General features: G+C 36.9%; 1 protein-coding gene across 5 annotated transcripts in view; it reads right to left on the reverse strand.

Moving 5' to 3' along the window:
• Positions 1-20,626, reverse strand: part of AFTPH (aftiphilin) — a 47,389-nt gene that overhangs the window by 6,023 nt on the left and 20,740 nt on the right. For 3 of the 5 annotated variants that reach the window (XM_040599471.1, XM_040599472.1, XM_040599473.1), the window contains 7 exons: positions 16,726-16,877; positions 16,066-16,192; positions 15,687-15,743; positions 13,256-13,378; positions 6,871-6,931; positions 5,139-5,222; positions 1,062-1,185 (listed from right to left, as the gene is read on the reverse strand). In XM_040599471.1, coding sequence (XP_040455405.1) covers positions 1,062-1,185; positions 5,139-5,222; positions 6,871-6,931; positions 13,256-13,378; positions 15,687-15,743; positions 16,066-16,192; positions 16,726-16,877 — 728 coding nt within the window. Of the gene's footprint in view, positions 1-1,061; positions 1,186-5,138; positions 5,223-6,870; positions 6,932-13,255; positions 13,379-15,686; positions 15,744-16,065; positions 16,193-16,725; positions 16,878-20,626 lie in introns of those variants that run through there. The other 2 variants (XM_040599474.1, XM_040599475.1) reach the window with 2 other exon arrangements.

A 20,626-nucleotide genomic window follows, 5' to 3' on the forward strand; every position in this document is an offset into this window, starting at 1 on the left:
TAATTTTAGCCATTTTAAGAAAGCCAGCTGTCTCCCAACACTACAAATTACTACCTTTGCTACACCTCTTCCACTGTGCCTCCTGAGTGCTATGCTGCATCAAAACCTATCTACTTTTTAGAGTGCCGAATAAACCCTAAAGCTCACTTACGAGTGAGGATATGTTACTATTTATTAGTTGCTTTGCAACTAATAATTGTTGCATGTTGAGGCACACATTTCTTCAACAACAGAAACGTTTTACTTGGCGAGAATCACTCAGTGATTCTTTTAATGGGCACTGGCATTAATTACATGTTCAGACAGTCCAGGATTCTACTGCTAAGATATGCATTCAAAAAACAAACCAAAGAATCAAGCTCATAAATGGAGAGACTATTCTGCACACATTCAACAGGTCAGACTTCAAGGAAGATATCTGACACCTAAAACCTTTATATAGGCTCTACCTATAAAAAAAGTACAGAAGAACTTTACACGAGATCCAGGAAGCAGAAAGGACATCCTAAACCAACTACATTGGTTTATTTGCTTGTTCCTTCACTTGCAACAGCAAAATGAACCTGATGTTTGGTCACTGAAGTTCTGACAGGTGCTAGAAATATATGTGAAGGGACAAGTATCGTCATACTTATTAGTCAGTTTTATCATTTTACTTGTGGAAGTTTCCGTATCTATAAATCACAGAGGACTGAAGAGGGTCTTCTGTTAAAGTCCCAGGTCACCGAACTGCATGGGTCAGTTCACTCCTCCACTCGTAGGAATGAGCTCTGCTCTTCAGAAAGCCACTTGCTACAGTTCACTCTCTGGCTCTGGGCTTTTTAAACTTAGGTTCTGGTGATCTTTCTCGTTCAGCTCATGAACTGTTTCCCCATCTTATTTTAGAGTTCTACGATAACTTGAAATATGAACTACAGCACTATGTATTTCATATTTAATTATTAAATTTAAGTCTTTTGATCATTCAAGAACTTCTGACCTAAAATAGCATACACATTCAGTTCTCACATTTCATGCTACCCTTAGAAACAGAAGAAAAAAGCACAACAAAGAGTATTTACCTTGTGGACGTGCTTGCCTTCTCCACTGTGGACATGAGTCTTGCAAATGCATCAGTCACTCTGTTGCTTGCATTGGAAGTTTCCAGTTTTGAGGTTGTCAATTCATACAACTCAGGATCCACACCTTATAGTATAAAATTATAATCAGTGATGGTTGGAGGCAAGTATAGCCACAATTAGCCACAGACCAACTTGCTAGACACTGTTTTCTGTAAACATCTGAATTATAATTTTAAGATACATGAAAAGAACATGACAGAACATGTCTGTATTTCTGGAACACTGTCCTCTCTCCCCACCCTTTTTCAGTAGCTTTTATAGTGGTACTACAAAACACACACACATTGGATCAAGTCTGGCATAAAGGTCTCAGTCTACAAGTAAACAAAACAAATTTGATTTACCTTTTAGAGTGAAACACCTGTAAAAATGTCAGCTGGCTTAAAATGGATTGTTTCAATTACTTCAACTCAACTGTATTAAAAGAACCCTACACGTCAACATGGACCAACTCTTTAACAAGAGATTACACACAACACTGGCATGCATTAGAGTGCATTTAGCATCTTGCTTTTCACAAGAGGTTGTGTTAAAAAAAAATTAAGTCAGGAAAAGCAGCTTTCATGATACATCAAAGCAGAATGGCATTAAAAGTTACATACTAATAGGTATAACGCTACCAAAACTTTTAGTCTATGCTCCTTTTTAATTTTTCAAGTATTTATAAAGCATCAAGTATATGGATGTTTCAGCCTGGATTTGCTAGTTTCAGGTATCTTAAGTCAAATGCTGAATTTTGACATCACATACATTGCAAACAGATTTCAAATTTTATCAGCAGAGGTCATTCTGAAAACAATGCAAACAATGGAAACCTGCATCCAAAAAGATAGGTATGTAGGGGTAAAATTCTATCTGCTTAATAACAAGCATCACATCTCAGCAGGAAGTAGTTCTAGAATTTTCAGTTATTAAGTATGCTTTCTTTAAGAAAGTCTCCATGAATTATCAAAATAAATCAAGAGGAAAGACTGTTAGAACACATTTTGTTGCTTAGAAGCATTTTAAATTGGTGATATTCCTCTAGTTACAGCTATTTCATGCTTCACGGATTTAAATGAAGTGTGAACATGTGCCATCCACAATTAATATTTTTCAAAAGCAGCACAGAATTTTTCTACAGAAGCATCATGTGTTACAGACACCTGCATTCTAAACAAGTGTAACACCAGTGCTAGCTGGTTCGGACAACACAGAAGCATTTCACACTACTGAGAACAAACGCTGCAGATACTTGGACACGATGGTCTCATGCTACCCAATATAAAACCAGCATTTACAAATTGATGTGCCGATGATTCTACCCAGTTTACTTGACGATTAAGACATTTTTTAAGTACTCCTGAAATACTGGAAGATCACTAAATAAAATCTCTGTGCCTATTATCCTGCCTTTTCCACCCAGTAATTGCAGTACTACATGCGCAAACAGACAAGGTTAATAATCCTCATTCCTGCTTTGCTGGAACTCTCCCCAGGCACTGTGTCTTGGCCATTCGTCATTTGTGCACAAGTACTTTTTCATTGTTGGGAAACTAAGCTGACCAAAAAGTAAAATTAAGAAAAACATCTGGTTAAGCTGCAGGAAGGTAGTGGGGCAGGGAGAAGATTTACTCCAATATGAGTTGATTAGAAATTTATCAGCTGTCCTTTCAACATACGTTTTTATAAGTCTGGATTTTCAACATTAATTTCATCCAGTTTCATGCAAAACATCAAAAATGTACTGCCCTGAGACCAGTATACCAAGACTAAGTATTGTCAGATGTTTACAGAACTTGGAAATAGGAAAAAGCCCAACTATTCCATAAAATATCCACTTTCAATCAGGGAGAGTAAGACTTGAAGAAATACACTTGGACTTGCAGAAGCCTGCGAAATCCCATTAAGGTACCAATTGTAAAACTAATTGAAATAAGGAGTCCTTTGACATGCAACTCTGCAACAAATGTTAAATGCAACCTTGTAAGTTACATTATTTAGATATTCACATTTATGTTCCTGAATTCATTTTCATTGTAGTGCGATGTCACTGCTCAATTTACTGTACTTTAGGGACCTCTTACTCAGTAAGATTTATGTTAAACTATTACCATAAAAATAAAACAATACATGAAATCTGTGGGAACATACTAGAAACAAGTAACTCCTCATTTGTGATGCAGAAGGCAAATTTTTATAAAAAAGTTATTTTGGCTACTGATGAATCACACTGAGAAGAATACAGCATAGGTCTATAGTAAGCAAAACAAAGGTCTTCAGAGAAAGAACAAACTTCTACTACTGATAAGTGTTTCTTCTTTAAGCCAAAAGATCTAACAATTTGTTTTTTAATTATTTTATTTAACTTTAAGAGTTGCATATTCTCAATTTTATTCAAATGATTAGAGAATATTTAAGGAAAGCACTGCAAAACCTTAATGAGATATTGAAGAAAAGGTAGCCAACCAAACCCCACACAAAGCTCCTAAACACACACACAAACACACGAGCTGCAAGCCAAGAAACAAATGACTTTCCCAGAAACAAGTCAGAAGGAAAGAAAAGCCAAAAAAACCCAAAAAACCAAACAAACAAAAAAAAACCCCCAACAAAAATATGCACTACGGGGCATAGCAGGGAAGGTGATAATACCTATAACTCGATGAAACAACATAAAAAAAAACAACAACCAAAAGGCAATAAAAGGCTAACAGAGTATTCCTCTAGTAATCTCTTCAAGTGTGCACGCCATCAAGACGTAAGAACATACCCAACTGCACGAGCAGTACATGTACTGGGTACTGACAACTGATGTTGATAGACTTGCACACACTTACGAAAGAATCTCTAAGACTCAAGCATCTTGAATTTGCTACCTATCACTTCCATGACAAACCTGCCATCTTTCATCTGATAATGACATGTCTTAAGGGTGGAATAAGAAGACATCTGGAATGCAATGCCACAAAATTGCTTTCAATGATCAGATTACGTAACTGAAAGCAGGTTTTTAAAAATAAAAAATACAATAATAATTAAAAGCATTTATTTGAAATGTGGGGAAACAGCACACCTCTTAAAAATTGATTCTTAAAATTAAAATCACTAAGCCGAAAAAACCCTACCTTCGAAGACAGTTATGATGATGGCCTCAGGCATTGTAGTGAAAGAGTATTTGCCTTATCTACTTAACCTATGCACTGGGATAAATCCCCAAAATGCTCCCTTACATTCCTGCAGAAATTTATTCCAAGCGTAGGCTTTTACAAGCTCACGCAAAATACTCAGAGCATGTAAAAACCACGCAATAAATGAATTAAATTACTTTCATGTATTATTCAATGGAGAGAGTAGTGTTTTCATCTCCTTTCTAAGGGATTAAGTTGCAGATAAAGTGCTTTGGTTATATAATTAACGTTAATGAACTTCTAATGTCCCCCAAACATGCAACTATCCTTATTTTCTATTATGAATGTTGTTAAAACACTTTTTTCACCTTATCATTAAGATTACTAGTTCATACAAAGGAAAAATTTACAACCTCCTGGTAGTGGCAAACCCCAGTGGGGTTGTGTTAAACCCCCTGGCTTTGTATTCACATATAAACTTCCAAACAACATCATAATCCTGTAATTTGGAAGCACTCACTTGGAAGACAGAACAAGCCCCATTTTTTTTGGAATCACCACATTTACAGTATTTTTCGATTTTTCTTAAGTGCTTAGAAAAGTTAATTTTCAAAATTTCTCACTTGAAACAAGTGTTTTAACATCTTATTTGCAAGAGCGTAAGAGCCATTCATTCCTTCAGCACGTGACAAAACACAGAGCTGACAGTACCTTTCAAATACTTGGCACTCGATATAAAACATCAGAAAACAAGACACAGATTAAAGGAAAAATGCAGTAGAAAAAAAACATTTTACAGAAATGCAGTGTAAAGTTTCTCCTTGTTTATAGGAAAGTCAAGTGATGTGCTCATGCTTCTAGTAAGTCGTTTATAATATTACAGTCGTGGTTTTAACACTCTGCTGACCTGGGATTGTGGTGGTGCTGCTAGAGCTACTGTCATCCACGGGCCCAAAGAAATCAAGGTTCAGAAGAGTGGAACCTCCACTAGCTTGAAATTCAGTGACCGTGTTGGTAGGCAGCCATATAGAAGGTAAGCCAAGGGAGGGGTTTATGTGTAAAAAGGGGTAAGACACACACTTGAACATGCAAGTTATAATTAGTACTCAGTACGCAATTTAAAAATTGACATGAAAACAACGCTTACATATTAGTTTGTACCTTCTAAAATGTTAACAACTTAATTCAGTGCACATTTCCTCATGTACAATGCAGCAAGGAAATCAACACTAGTAACTTTAAAATAGAGATATTTATTTCAATCTAAAAATGAAAGAGAACCAGCACGACCCAGAGAGAAAGATGAGATCAGTTAAAGGGAAACAATATATAGGTCAATTGACAGTTAGAATATAGTGGGCTTTTTCTCCCCTCACGGAAATTGAAAGCCATTCTTTCATCAGGAAGACTTAGCAGATCCCCAAATAGCAAAGAACCAAAAAAACCTTTAAAGTTTTATTTAGCAGCTTTAAGCTATTAATTATGATTATCTTAAAGTAGTGTGAACACACGGTAACAAATGCCACTCTTTTATTCAGTTCCTCACTGGTTAAGTTATACTGTTCCCCTTTAGTACTAAAACAGAAATCAAACCAAGATACATTTTAAAGAAGTTGTTTGTTAAAAAGAAAGCATGATGATTGACTGAAGTAATAAGACACCAGACAACAGCAAAGGGTCCATCCAGGCTTTCCTTCAGCACCATGATATTGCTATCCAAACTCTCACATCCCACATGTTCTGAAACAATACCATGAGGCAACACCACTGCAGTAAGGGATGCAGTTTATTTTAGCCTGCTTTTGAACAACTTATGTGTCGTAAACTAATTGCTGTTAGCAGGCTCCTCATAAAGGTATCAGATCCCTTACAGGTTTCTAGTCTGTCAAACAAACAAGTTTCCAAAACTTGTTTTATTTCTTTTGCATGCACTTGCATTTCTGGAGACAGGAGACGGTGGCACAACTCACTTTGCTATTAAAATAGACATAGGTGAAGTGTCTTATGTGATAACTATATACATTTACAGATACAAATAAGTTTGTAGCTACCTCTTATTTAATCTATTAGCTATAATTAGCTTGAGTGTAAGCAAAAGTGGTAACAGATGAAGTCACATTTTGAAATATAAAATTATCTGTAAATCTGAAAACTTTCAGCTCAAGAAGTGTATCTTTTGCAAACAGTTTGTGGTTAAAATATTGTGCTTTGAAGTAGCCACTATACACAAGTTTGTCATTCAAAGGATGTCTAAAGAGATAGTTCATTGGTGAAAAATACTTTTAAGAAGTAAAACTCATCAATCTAAAATGCTCATTTGTTCAGAGTTTCTTTATAATCTGCAGTTATACATAATGAAGTGTTAATATTGCCACTGTGTCACTAGCATATGGCAGGAATCTAAAATAATACTTAACTTAGTATTTTTCAGACTACATAATATTTCACATAGGGGCACAGTTAATCAGAAAGAAAGCCTGAATTTCCAAAGTTAGGAGTAAGAAATAAATATTATATATATTTATATATATGTGTGTGTGTGTGTATTTAAAAAAATAATCAGCAGATAGATGTTTGTCTGAACTTTGTAGCTTTCTTATCTCTAGCTCTGGTGCTAGAGGCTCTACGGAGAGACGTACCATCTAAAGGGTTAGTAAGGCCACTGCTACTCCAGTCAAACTGGACAGGTGGTACAGATTCCTAGAGTTGAAAAGTCAGAAATCAGATTTTATAGTCAGTTCAGGTTACAACAATGCAAAGCAGTTCAAATAACAGATTCTTTAGCGTCTACATACTAAAAAGACAACTAAATGAGCAAGCCCCAACTTTTAGGAGGCGTGTATTTTCATAATATGCACTAAAGATTCAAAGTAGATTTGTTCTAATAAAGGAAATCCCATTAGATTCTGAACAGTACAGATTAGGTAACTTCTAACTCAGACAGGATTTGCAAATTAACTAAAACATATGAATTGGATAAAAAAACCCTTCAGGCATAGTCGAAAGTTAAACTACTATTACTTCCGTGGAAGACGAGGCGTTTTGCATAAAAAGTTATGTATACACAATTATAGGGCAAATTTAGAATAGTGTTATTAGTGAAAGCTGTCTGTACATGCTTTGTTCTGATTATACATAAAATCAGTTATTTACCGAACAGCCCATGGTTCTTTTGGTTTGTTTTGCTTTTAAGAGACATAATCCCTACATGCAAAGGACAAGCCATCAACACCCTCCTCCCTCCACCCCCTTTAGAAAAAAATAATACTGTGATTTATCATCCTTTAATGATTAACTCATTCCAATATCTAAACAAACCATTAGTAACAATGCTTGAACAAGAGGAGCATGGAAACTTTGACTCCCTCTGGGAGCCCATCCTTGCCTTTTCAATTCCTCGTTAAGTCTTTTGCACACACACAGATAAATCCAACAAGCAGCAGGGACCATGCTTTACAGGGAAAGTGTGTTCAAGTGCAGTGTAACTTCCAAGTGCTGTCCTCCTGTATTCTCAGGCCACAAACTGATGGGATAATATCAGAAGTGTCTGAAATAAAGTGATCTTTCTACTTCTGTGCATCAAATTTCTGCTCTCTCCCCAGTGAGGTCAACTGTCAAGAAGTACTGGGAAACGATGTGCCCTCAACTTCGAACAGAACAATCACACTTATGGAAGAAAAGCAATGGAAGTTTTCTGCAGCATTATTCAAAATGCATCATTAGTTGTCAAGCCTCCAGCGGCTGAGATGTACCTTCTCTTCGCTTTTTTAGAAAGTCAGGTTTTTGGTTTTGGTTTTAAAAGTTTCAACTCTCCACCACTGGAAAAAAATAGGCAGATTCACTAATCAAAGCTGTAGCAACCTGAGCTAGCTTTGTATAATTAAGCTAATTGTCAGAGGTTTTTGCTAGGTGACGGTTGTTTAGAGAAAGAAAAGTTAAGGGAGCTGGAATTTTCTGTATTTACTTACAGTAAATGCCTTGCCTAGAAAAATCTTCCCTACCTAATTACTTGGAAGTATTTCCAGTACCGAGCACAAATGGAACAGCATTCACTCCACGGAGCTTAAGGAGCTGATGCTACACTTTCTACTTTGCTTTGGTAATGAAATTACCGGCATTGAAATGATTTGCATGGAAACATAATGTTACCAGTGCGAAAGCTACACCTGATGAAGCAATAATCACTATCATCAGTAGCTTGTTTAAAGTTTGTCACATCTAAACCTAACAAAATTCATAAGTTGAATAATTAATATTAAAAGGGGGTTGGGTTTGTACACAAAAAAAAGAGAAAAAAAAAAAGGAGACAAGTATAACAACTAAATAGATTTCTGCCCTGACCAAATTGAACCCAAATTGGAACCAAATAACTTCCTATCAATTCTCACTTACTGAGGAGAACACCCCCTGCATTTTGTGTCAAGGGTCTTAGCCAGGACTGATTAGTGCGACAGAATCACATGGAAAATGTGGTACCAATGGCTGGCTAAGCTCTTCCCTTTAATGATGACATCATTTTCTGATTTGCCAAGGAGAGGACAAAGGACAGGATGAATTCTTCCTAAAAGGGGGAGGAGACATAGCCCCCCGCCCGCTCCCCGACTCCAAATCAGTAAGAGTGTACCATGTATATTAGTCTGCTCTGAGGGATGAGGACACTCTGCTGACCCCAACTTACAAAAGAGAAGGGGTGGTAAGTAAAGCGGACCCCATCTATACAGGATGCTGGCAAGCCCTTGTTTATACAACAGCAAACAAAGTGAAAGGAGAGGGCAGAGGCAAAAGTCAAGTGAACAGAAAGGAAAGTTTTCTGTTTCTAGTGACCTTGGCCCTAGAAAGAAAACTAACTATTCTGGGACAGCTGAACACAACACTGAAATCTCAGACACTGGGAACACGCCCTGCAAATGGGAATATAATGTTTTGTCTTTCAGAGATTGTGAGGTTGCTAGACTACTGCATTTACAACTATTATTTTAATAACATGCTTTAAGGAAAAGTGCCCAATCTAAAAGAATATTGAAAATTGGGGCAAACTGCTCTCACTCCTCCCTCCACCTTAGATTACAGGATACAGTACAGAAATGAAAAAGTATACTCAGCTGTCAAGACTACTACTCTGAATGTTAAGGAAGTGAGAAAGGAAACGAAAATGCCTGCTGGTTATACTGCATCGTATTTCACGTTTATCAAAGTGAGAGATGTTTTCACACAGTAATTTTAGAATGGTATTATGTAAGAGCTTTTATAATCTGAAAGAGTAAAATGTAAGTGTGTCTGTGCCAATAATTACCCAAGGAAAATTAAACAAAGGAAAAAAAAATATTCTGCTGTTTTAAAGCTGGGGTAAAAAAATAGAAGGACTTGCAATACAAATGTAGCGTCAATATTTAGATAGATCCCACAAATGAACTTCATAAACATTTCAGAAAAAGGTTTACAAGGAAGAAATTAATACATCTAATTGTGTGTATTCATTGGCAAAATTACCACAGTTCTGAAAATTGTTCTTCTCCGACACCACCTTTAAGCAACTGTCACATCTGATAGAATAATAAGTTCTGTAATATCTCTTACCTGCAAATCTTTCTATCCTACTCTGTCAACAAAGCTATGTATATTCTTGGATCTTTCTCATATGTGTAACTGGAGAGCAGTTCCATGATAGAGACTTTGGCTGGTGGCCAATAATATGGTAGTTTGCATCTGTCATTGTTAGAAGTCCTGATGGTCCCTTATGTAATTAAAACTGGTTTTGAAGACTGTCACCCCATGGGGTTTAATTAAGGTTCAGCCCCTAATAGCCAGCAAGTGTAAAATACATCTCTCTATTATAACCTGATCCCTAATTCAGTGGCTTAGATGCATGCAGATGTGCTGGAATAGGCACCTGCAGAAAAGAATTACTTGTAATTTTCTTCTAGAAAGGTCTGGCTGACTGCAGATTTCTATTTCAATATAAAACTTACTACGCAAAACTAAGCAGGTAAGAAATCCTAAAGTTATCCTGAAAGCTACCAGTAGACTCTACCAAAGAAAAACAGTTCCAAATAGAGGGAAGAGGATGCTTTGAAACAATAGCATGAGCAGAAATACCTAGATATCTTTTTTCCAAGAAAGCCAAAGAGAAGCAGGTGAATAAACATCAAAACAACGTTCACCAGAAGCCACCAGAAGCCAACATTAAATCAAGAGAAAGCAGTCAACATCAAATCCAGACAGCAACCTTTTTAACAAGCACTGGAATATATTTTAATCACACTGCCTGAAGACTTGGCTATGGTATAGAAGCTCACTATAGCAGATGCTATAAAAAGAAGAAAAAAAAAAAGAAGAAAAAAAGAAAAAAAAATGGGGGGAGAGAGAAGGGTACCTGTCTCGGGTTTCACAATCAAAGGTTGCCTGTTTGAGCAGCCTGATAGCACCTTTTGCTTCAGACCTGCAGTCTTTGAGACATCGTGCTTAGATAAAGGCAACAGTAATCAGGGGATTATTTCATATTCTGTTTCTGCCTTACAGTTACGAGCACAGAGGAACAGAGAAATAAACCCCTCAATTGTCAAGATAAACAACAGATCAAAGAACCTGGATGCTATCTTCAAATATAAAATAGAACAAGTCTACAAAAGTCATCTTTATACAACAAACTAACGTGAAAGATCATTCAGTAACTTAACGTGGTTGAGAAGGAAAGTCAATTTCAAAAACCTTGTCCTTACAACCTAAATGGCTCAGATAGAAATTTGTCCAGTGTATTTCCACAGCTTAGCCAACCATGTGAGAACCCCTGCAGAGAATGAGGCCAAAACATACAGTTTACATAACTAGGAAAAATGAATGCAGCTCATTTGCTGCTTTCTTCCTCATTCTTTTGACTTCTAATGCTCTCAATTTTAAAGCTCTGCGTGCTTTCCTCTGTTCGCCTACCACCAAAAAGCTTAGGTGGCACTTCTGTGTTTCTACAAATGTTCCTTTCACTCCTACTTTTGCAGCATCAGAGTCTTTTCTTCCAAAATCTTATTCCCTCAGCAGGAAGTCATACATGTACATGCACAGACACCAATCTCCCTTATGAGGAAAGGCTGAAAGAGTTGGCCCTGTTCAGCCTGGGGAAGAGAAGGCTGAACAAAAGCAAACCAAAGCCACCAAGCATTAACAGAAGATGAGGCCAAGAAAGAAACTAGGTCTCTGGGGTAGAGAATTGATCATTCATGTCCTGAAACTTTCTGAAAGTCACTTAACTGTGGCCTCTTTGCATTCTTAACGGTTAGAGCTCTAACTCATCTCTTCCCTAAAAGCTTATTTTTGTCAAAAAAACCCAAATGCTAAAAGTAACCTAAGGCCAGCAAGGGCAGAGAGATACCATAGAAGCTTCTCGTATGTATTCATGGACCACGACTATTGCACCAAGATGGCCAGATGTCAGAACAAGCTATGGGACAGCATTATCAAACTGTGACAAGTAATGAGAAATTCTACTGCTGGAGTACCCAGAAGAACAAATCCATACGCGGGGGACAGCAGGATGATACACGACTTTGATAAGTAGAGGTTCTTATTTTCAGCACTCAGCACTATGACTGCCAAGCAACTGAGAAAACAGCACGTCAGAGATGCTGCTACTTCAGGCTCTTACAGCTCTCTCCACTGTGTTCGGTGTATGGTTTAATTTATGTTTTCCGCTCTGTAAAAAAGGGAACTTTGAACGCTGCAGAAAGCCAGTGAAATTTTCCTACTTTGTTCATATATAGAAATCACACAAGTGATTTCTTCAGCTTAGATGGGTTGCAATAATCATTATTATCTTTTCTAATATCCAGTTCAACTGCTCAGTTCCACAACAGTTTGTGAGAAGCAGCATAGGAAACATCACCGAACATGTATATTACTATATAAAACAACCTCATTCTGAGCTCATTCTACAGTCAAAAAAAACTTCTTCTCTAGCACAAGCATGTCACAGTCGGAGTTCTGCACAATGACAGAGCAAGAAGTGCAAAGAAATCATTATACCAGAAGTACCTAGTGTTAAGGTTAGGTGTAGCACAAGGATAATTAATTTGGGAATGCCTTCAACCAGAAGTCACAAGCATAGCAGGTAACTAAAGCTGCTGGGCAGATTAAACAAGACCTGTACTAAGGAGGGACACAGCTGACTCTCTGAATATGTGCCGAGTACCACTGTAGTGACACTGAAAATGCAGCATCTCTGCATATCCCATTAGCTTGTTGACAACCACAAAGTTGCAACACACATGGCATCTAAGTGTTTTTCTAATATCATATCAAAACAACAACAAAACAGAATTGATGAAATTCAAAAGCTCACTCCTAAACTCCTCTGAGCATATTTTGTATCCAACTTTAAAGACAGAGAAGCCAGCAAACCAACTTTCTCTTCAACAGATAATTATTCAGTGAAGTCTGGCAAAAAGAGCCAGCAGAACTCATAAAATCACAAAGTCAAGCACTTATGCTAGTCATAACTGCAGTACCCAGAATTTCTTTGCAGGCAGCTGGGTGGCTTTTTATGTTACTCTGAAAAAGATAGGAAAGGGAAAAAGGAAAAAACATGAACAGTATACGTGTAAATACAATAATTTAGAAAAACTAGTGCTAACCAACAGGTAGAGTAATCTCCTAAAATAAGCTCCAGAAAAAGCAAAGGTGAAGGACCTTATCCAGAGGAAGGATAAGTCTAAAGTTACACCTAAAATTTGTGGAAGTAACTGTCCACTGCCTTTTAAAGCAAACTGCTGTGTAATTGTAGGTATCACCAGGACTCTTAAAATGCTGGCCACCAGCTTCTACAGTCTTACCACAGGGACTCCCTTTCCAGTCACACATGAAAAGCAGATCCAAGAGCAGAAATTCAATTTGACACAGGGAATACCTACCCTTTACATACAAGTGGCTTTGAACACACCATCTAGATATTTTAAACATGAAGGAAGAGGCAAGGCATCCCATTGTTTCCCTCATTCTTTCTTTTCCTCTCCTCCCCCTTTGCTCTCTATTCTTTACCTGGAACTGCTCAGATGTACATGTGTTCATCTCTGGCGATACAGGTGGTGTCTGTCCTATTGAAGCTATTTTCTCTGCTGCAGATATTGGTTTCAAAGGTTCCTTGGTAGGCTCTAACATGCCCTAAATAAATAAAGAGATAATTTTTTTAAAAAAAATTTCACGTATGCACACAGACACACACGCTTTACATATATTCCACGAACTGCAGATGCAAAATACTAGAACACACACTACTAGGAGGTACTACCCTCAACTAGGGGCTGGGGGGTAGCCATACCTCTCTGGGACAGTTTCACTGAAAGGGATAGGGGATAGGGCAGAGCAGGGAATCATCCTGGTTCCTTAGGCCCAAGAAACATTTTAGAGCCAGTAACAGAAACCCCAGCGCTTAGCCGAAGCTTGCTTTCAACTTTCAATAATGTAATTTAAGCTGGAGGAAACAGTTACTTGATAAGGTTACGTCTTCTCCTCCCAATTGTGTGTAGACTATTCCAGAAGTATCAAATGGACCATTAAAAAGGTACAAGTGCTTTCGTTCCATTTCAACAATTAAGAAATTCAGAAGAAACAAGTCAAATTATCAGTTTGCAGAATGATACCAAGAACAATAATTACTGACATGGAAATAAATGCATTAAAAGACTTTAAGAAAATAATTAAAACTGCATTTTTAATTTTAAACAAACAGTTCAAAGATAGACAGTACTATGAAAAACGTCTGAAACCTCTGGTGTTCCTGAATAAAACTGAGGGCGAGAAAGTGATCCACAGGAAGACTAAAGTTTGCACCGAGACATGCAAACCACCTCAGAACAGTAAGGTATGAGAAAAGGAAGCCCCAAATAAAACAGCTGGATTTGCAACTAACAAATCCAATTTTAAAATGATTTCAGGACGTCAGCCACCAAGATTAGCTGTCCCCACAAATGTTTCTACACCATATTAGGGGAGCTTAGAATTCAACCACCAGTTAAATCAATTATTTTGGACAGTGGAAAACCACATGAAGTGTGGCAATAGAAAGCAGCAAGCCACTTTACTCCTACCATCATCTCTATCCAGCTTATTGTGTGCAGAAGTATGTAAGAAAAATTTAGCATATAATTAATTAGCAACAACAATCTGTTGCAAAAAATAACTGCACATGTTGCGTACAAACATAGTCTCGCTCACAAATATGTTGCGGGAAGAAACCAGCATTTTTTTATTTCTCTGTAGCAGAATCCCATGCTTACATCCAAAGAAGTGCGTGAGCTGACCCTGATGCATCAGAAAACAGCAGCTATAGAAACTGACTGTAGAAAGCACTCTAAAAAATAAACCTGCAGATTAAATTGGCTAAATATACACCAAACAACATTGTAATCCTTTCATATTATATGGTCAGTCACAAACTGAAAAGTGTACATGTGTTTGTATGTGTATATACAAACATAGGTTTCCAGAAAAAAGAATGTATTTATTCTACTCAGACTAGCAAAAATAGCAAATCTTATCTTCTGAATGTTTTTACTACAGACATCGCAGAGTCCGAAATGCCCCACAGGAACTACAGAATATGAGCTTAAATGAAAACAGTTGATCTTACTGCACTAGGTTACTTGAGTTTTCCTTCAATCTACAGAAATCTAAATTATGCTTACTATTTTTATCTAGCACTTGTGGCAACACAACGATACCGGCTATACAATGCTTTTTGTATGCACAAATAGGCTTTTATACATAGATACTTATATATGGGTCCTTTTTTAATATGCCAACAACACTGCAAAGCATTACCACTCGTCCCTCTTGACCCAGGGATACTGAGATGCAATCAATTAACAAAACAGTCTGTCACAGAAACAGTTGTACAAAGAGGAACGCTCGAGAGAGATGAGAAAACTTCCTACACACATTTCATGTAATCCCATAACTACCTAGCAGTTCATCTGGTCTTAGTGCCAGGGCTTCCCACAAGAGCTGATATGAATTGATGCTTTGATTAATTTCAGTGCTCCTTTGATGTTTTTGATAAACATGAAATGAGAAACTAGATTAAGTTGACATTTTTACATCTATACTTTGTATTTAATAGTTAAAATTCAACAAAAAAAATTTATTGCTGCATACACATTAATACATTACTTCATTTTTTTCTTTTTTAGAAAATGCCTCAAATTGAACTTTGACCCGTCTTCTTAGATAAATAGCTTGCTTTATGAAATGAGTAAATCTATACTTTTTTCATTTAAAGTATCTTCTTGCACATGTAATGAAAATTGTTTATCTGATGATTCTTTTCTAGCATTTTTACTGATGCCTAAGCCATAACCAAACTTCCAAAAAATATCTTTCAGCACACTTGGTGCTTGATGTCACTTAATATATTTCATTATATAAATGTTGTTGGAACTATAACAAAAAATAACACACAAAAAAAGCTTACCAGTCCTGCTGCATACATGGGTACTATAACAGGCTGTTTCTTGTTGCCTGTAAAGAGCTGATAAAACAACAACAACAAAAAATTTACTGAAGAATTTCTGTGCCTGTGATGATAAAATTTATTGCAATGTTATACAACTTGTATAGCATTTATCCTCTCATACTAATGTTATGTTAAGTGTAACACAATGGTTAAAAACTAATACAACTTTTAATATTAGTAAGGCTTATAAAAAGTTGTCAGGCAGACTGTCATGAAAAGCCATTTTCAGTGCAGCTATGCCATTAAGAGACAAGCATTCATACAAAAAGACTTCCATCTGATCCTACATTTTCAGGAACTCCGTTATTTAGAAAGCAAGTTTTACTGACAGACTCACAATATTTCTTGTGTCGATTCCCAAGGAGCACAAAAGCTTTTTGTTGCTGTGGGAGCCACCCCACTGGTATCTCAGTCCATATGCATCATGGATATCCTGCAGCTCTGTCCACACGTCCATCAGTTCCCTATACAACCCATCATAAATCAAGTTATCAACAAGAACAACAGCCTTAGAAGCCTTAAATATTTTATTCTAGTTTTTAATGCAAGTGACTTATTATGTATCACAATTAAACTTACGCCCAAACACAATACCCAGAGGAACTAAAGCTGCAGTGTTCTCAGAACAACTATAGTTCAGACTTCTTATTGGAGAATAATGTCCATAGCAGACAGGACAAGGCATATTTAGACATCATCATCACATGAATAAATATAGCAATTTATATCAAGTGTAACTAATAAGACATATTCTGATTAAATCCAAGACATCATTTTAAAGAAGATGATACGCTGCTAAGTTGGTATGCTAAGTGAAATACTCCTGGCATACACAGTCACTGAAAACAAGCGTTCTGCTAGATAGCCAATTTTTAATTGATAGTTTTTCAAAATGCTTGAAGAAAATAACTCATTTTTAATTACTGCTGTATGTTTTAATTTCCCAAAGACAACACATTTCTATGTAATTTTAGTTTGTTGCATTGTGGCTTCTTACCCAGTATTTGCTAAAGTCTCCTCAGCTGTCATCTGCTTTTCACCCGCTTCCAACAAATGATTCAAGGAACTTATTTCTTCTTCAATTTCAAGAACAGGCATGGGAGGAAAACAGACTTCAAATATTCGTTCCAGACGACTTAGCAACGTTGTCTACATTAAAGAGAAAAATATTTATGTCAAGTTTTGTTAATTATTCTAAAGAAAAGGGTCAAAAATTATAAAAATAAGTTAAGATGGAAAACAATACATAGCTATACAAAGTTTCACTTGCCATGAAATATGTAACTGCCAGAGGATCACAAGATTTTTTTAAGCACCAAACACAGGCTGCTAGCTACTGAGAAACAGTAAGGGTCTTACTCTCTGCAAACAGAGTTCTTATAGAAGAATCCAGAACAGTTCTTACCAAAGTTACTATGTCATAAATTAGCAGAAAATATGTGCAGCAAGTATTATGCTACGTAAGATGTGTGAAAGTCTCCAAATCTATACATGCTAAGGGTTTTACTAAATACATCTTTTCAGCAAGCTTGGTATCGATCAGTATCATTTCACTTAAAGATGAAGCACTTCAATCCAAGCTTGAGACATAACACTGATTCAGAAAATAGCTTCACTTATAAGATGCATGCAGTTAAAGGTCTCACAAAACTTAACCTGATGTGCAGCAAACTCATGGTGTGATAGCAACTTTGAAAACAGTAAAGAAAAAACTATTTATAGTCCAAACACTGCACACTTCCTAAAAAACTGTTACATCAATGACTCAGATGTAGAAAAACTATAATCCCCAGCTTCATTTGCTACAGTTTATGTTATAGTCAGGTATAATGCAGAAGACCCAAGACTAAGGCATTTAAACATTGTTTGTCAAAAAGTATTTGTAAGATTTGTTTTGTACTTCCACAGATCAAAACAACCAAAGAGAAATAATTACTTCATGCCTTATTTTCTTGCCCCAAAACCTATTTACTCATTTTTTCACATAAGACATTGCTTGGAGAACAGCAATTCTTCTATTTAAATAAGCAATTTCCCTTTCCTCCCATTCATGATTCATAGCTGATGCTGAATGCTGTGATCCTTCAGGGGTTAAAAACCAACCTTGGGAGTTTCTATCCTAGCCAAATAACTGAAACAACAAGAACCCTACTAACTTTTGTTTTAGCTGCATAAGAAGCCAGCTAGATAGCAGCATGGTTTGCATAACCTCAACTTTTATCAATGTTACTCTTGTCTGACCTTCTTTCTGCTGCCTTACAGTATAAGCTCACACCAAGAACATGTAAATACAAATACTCAGAAGTTTTGCAGAAGGGCTACAGATCTGTATTTCACTGTTTTGAAACACTAAGCAGGATTTCCTGCTTGTCAAAGTAGTTGCAACCATGTCTTGATGCTGCCATTACTTCAGCAGCCCTTGGGAGAAAGGAAACTTCAGCATCTTAGGAAGGCAGAGTTCTTAAGTTTCACAATGCAGAAAATGTCTCCTGCTTTTCTCTCCACCACTGCCATGATCACTGCTGTTGGGTAGGATAAGGTCTCAGCAATATAATCAGCATATATTGGTCCTAATGATTTCCAGGCATTTTAATTCCACAGCATGCACTGGGCCTTGGCAGATGGATATAATATTAAACCCAAGAAAACGCTCAAACTCCTGTCCCCACAAAACAAAAAAAAAGTGCCCCCCCCCCCCCCCCTTTTTTTTTTTGGACAAGCACTATATGCTTTCTTATTTTCAAGTTCTTCCCTTAAATTTCTATCACTTTTCTCTGTTGTATTTCCATAGAGACACAGAATTTCAGCTTTATTACAGCTCTATGAACTGTCTCAAAACATCAGATGTATGACTGACATGGAATGTATTTTTTTTCCTCAGTTCGACCCATTAAAAACAGGTAAACAGCAAGCTCTTAACATTTATTAAAAAGTACCAATTACAAAGCATGCTCATAAAAATGAAATTAAAGCTTTTTTAAAATGTACTTGGGTTTTTTACCAGAAACACCTGAATCTCTCTTCTTGCTAGGGGAAGAAGACACAAGCCTGGCACAAAAGCAGCAGTTTTATCTTTCTAATTTGGAGTTCCTCAACAGCCACCTTTCCAATGCTCTGCCACCCCACACACAGGGCGGTGCCAGCAGCTCCAACACCTGCTTTCCTACCAGGGAAACAGAAAAGAAACGAGTAGGCAAAAATCCCATGAGCATCCCACAGCATGTGCCAGTATAGCTATGCCAGCAGAGCCCTCCTGTGGAGATGCAGCATATTCCAGCAGCAATGCTCAACTTACAAACATAAACCTCATACAGAGGTTTTTTGTAACAACTGAAATGATATAAGGTTCAAAGAAGCAAGGCTGGTAGGTGGAAGTTACATATTTTAATTAGACCAACCAATGCAGTTGGGACAAACCTTTATGCACTAGAGTATCTGCTTCACAGTTATAATAGTTATGTATAACATTTCTCATTCAAATTTTTATTTGAAAAAATTTGCCTCGTCTCTTGTCTCAATTAAGCAGATCACTGACCATGTACATCAGCAAGCATAGTACAGGAAACATAACATGGAGGCAAACGCCGCGTTATCGGAACATCTTGATTCTGTATTGGAGTCTGGATGATGAGTTGGGAACTGGGAACCAAGTCTGTTCAGTCTATTCTATTCAACTGCTAACTGCAAAAAGCCAGAAAATGAACTTGCTTAGAACACCAGCTCTTTACTTTTGCTACCTGTGAAAGAAATGCCTGACAGGGACAACCATCAGGTTCAATTATTTCCAAAGGATAATGTCAAAATGCGTAGTTGCACTACCAAAGGATCTGAATTACACAGCGTACCTGACTCACTTTTTTTTTTTTTTTTTCCTTTCTTCCTTTTCCTCTTCAGTACCTCACTGGTATATTCAGATCATAATGAGTCATGCTTTACAGAATATAGTTTTCCTTTTAATCATCTCTTAATGCCCAATCATTTTGGCCATACAGCAAGTTACAATACTTGTTACATTACTTGTAGGCTGTTACACGTTTGTTGACCAGAACTGAGACACCAATTTACATTTTTAGGAAGTAAATTCTACCCTAACATCGCAGCACACAAAAGCATGCTCTACTTAAGTTTTAAAACTTAACTTTGCCTACAATATGTCACTTGCCCTCATCTTACATGAACAGGTGATGCTTACTTCACTTATGTAACACAGCAGTAATACGTGTCCCCAGTGAAAAGGAAGGGGCAGACAAAAGGCATTGGATCACGAAAACAGCAAGGCATTGTGTTTCTTGAAAAGGATCAACACTTGAGAACATGCTGGTGACTAAGAATATGCTCACTTAGGTAATGGAAGAATTAACAGAAACTCCCCAAGAACCAAGCAGCATCTCAGTCAATACCCTATTTCAAATTTCAGCTTAAGAATTGTGCCACAATTTCAGGAACATTTAATTATAGCTTTCTTTACACTTCCTTTCATCTTTTCTAATTTTCCAGAAATGCTTAGCCCTTATTTAATAGGGAAGAACTGTTTCCATAGCAAATCAGAGTAACTAATTCTATGTGTGCAAATGGACACAGGGATGAGTGTGCAAACACACATCTCCCAGGCAGTGGCAATGTCCTAAACGGAAGCAGCCAAACTTGTTCTTCTAATTGGTAATGTCATTCTGTGGTCACAGCTCCCAGGTAGAAAGGGCATTACCAAGATTTTAAAATTAGTGTATAGGCCCATCTTCTACAAACCTCAATCTATTGTTTATATAAAACAGACTGTAAGAAAATACTACTTTTGTTATACACAGTAGTGTCATATCTTTCAGTGTGAAAAATCCTAAAAAAAAGGCAGAAAAGAAAACAAGAACTTTTCTCTACTTTTCATGTCACTAAAGGCATTC

The sequence above is a fragment of the Falco naumanni genome, chromosome 6, assembly GCF_017639655.2.
Source record: "Falco naumanni isolate bFalNau1 chromosome 6, bFalNau1.pat, whole genome shotgun sequence".
Classification (NCBI taxonomy): domain Eukaryota; kingdom Metazoa; phylum Chordata; class Aves; order Falconiformes; family Falconidae; genus Falco; species Falco naumanni.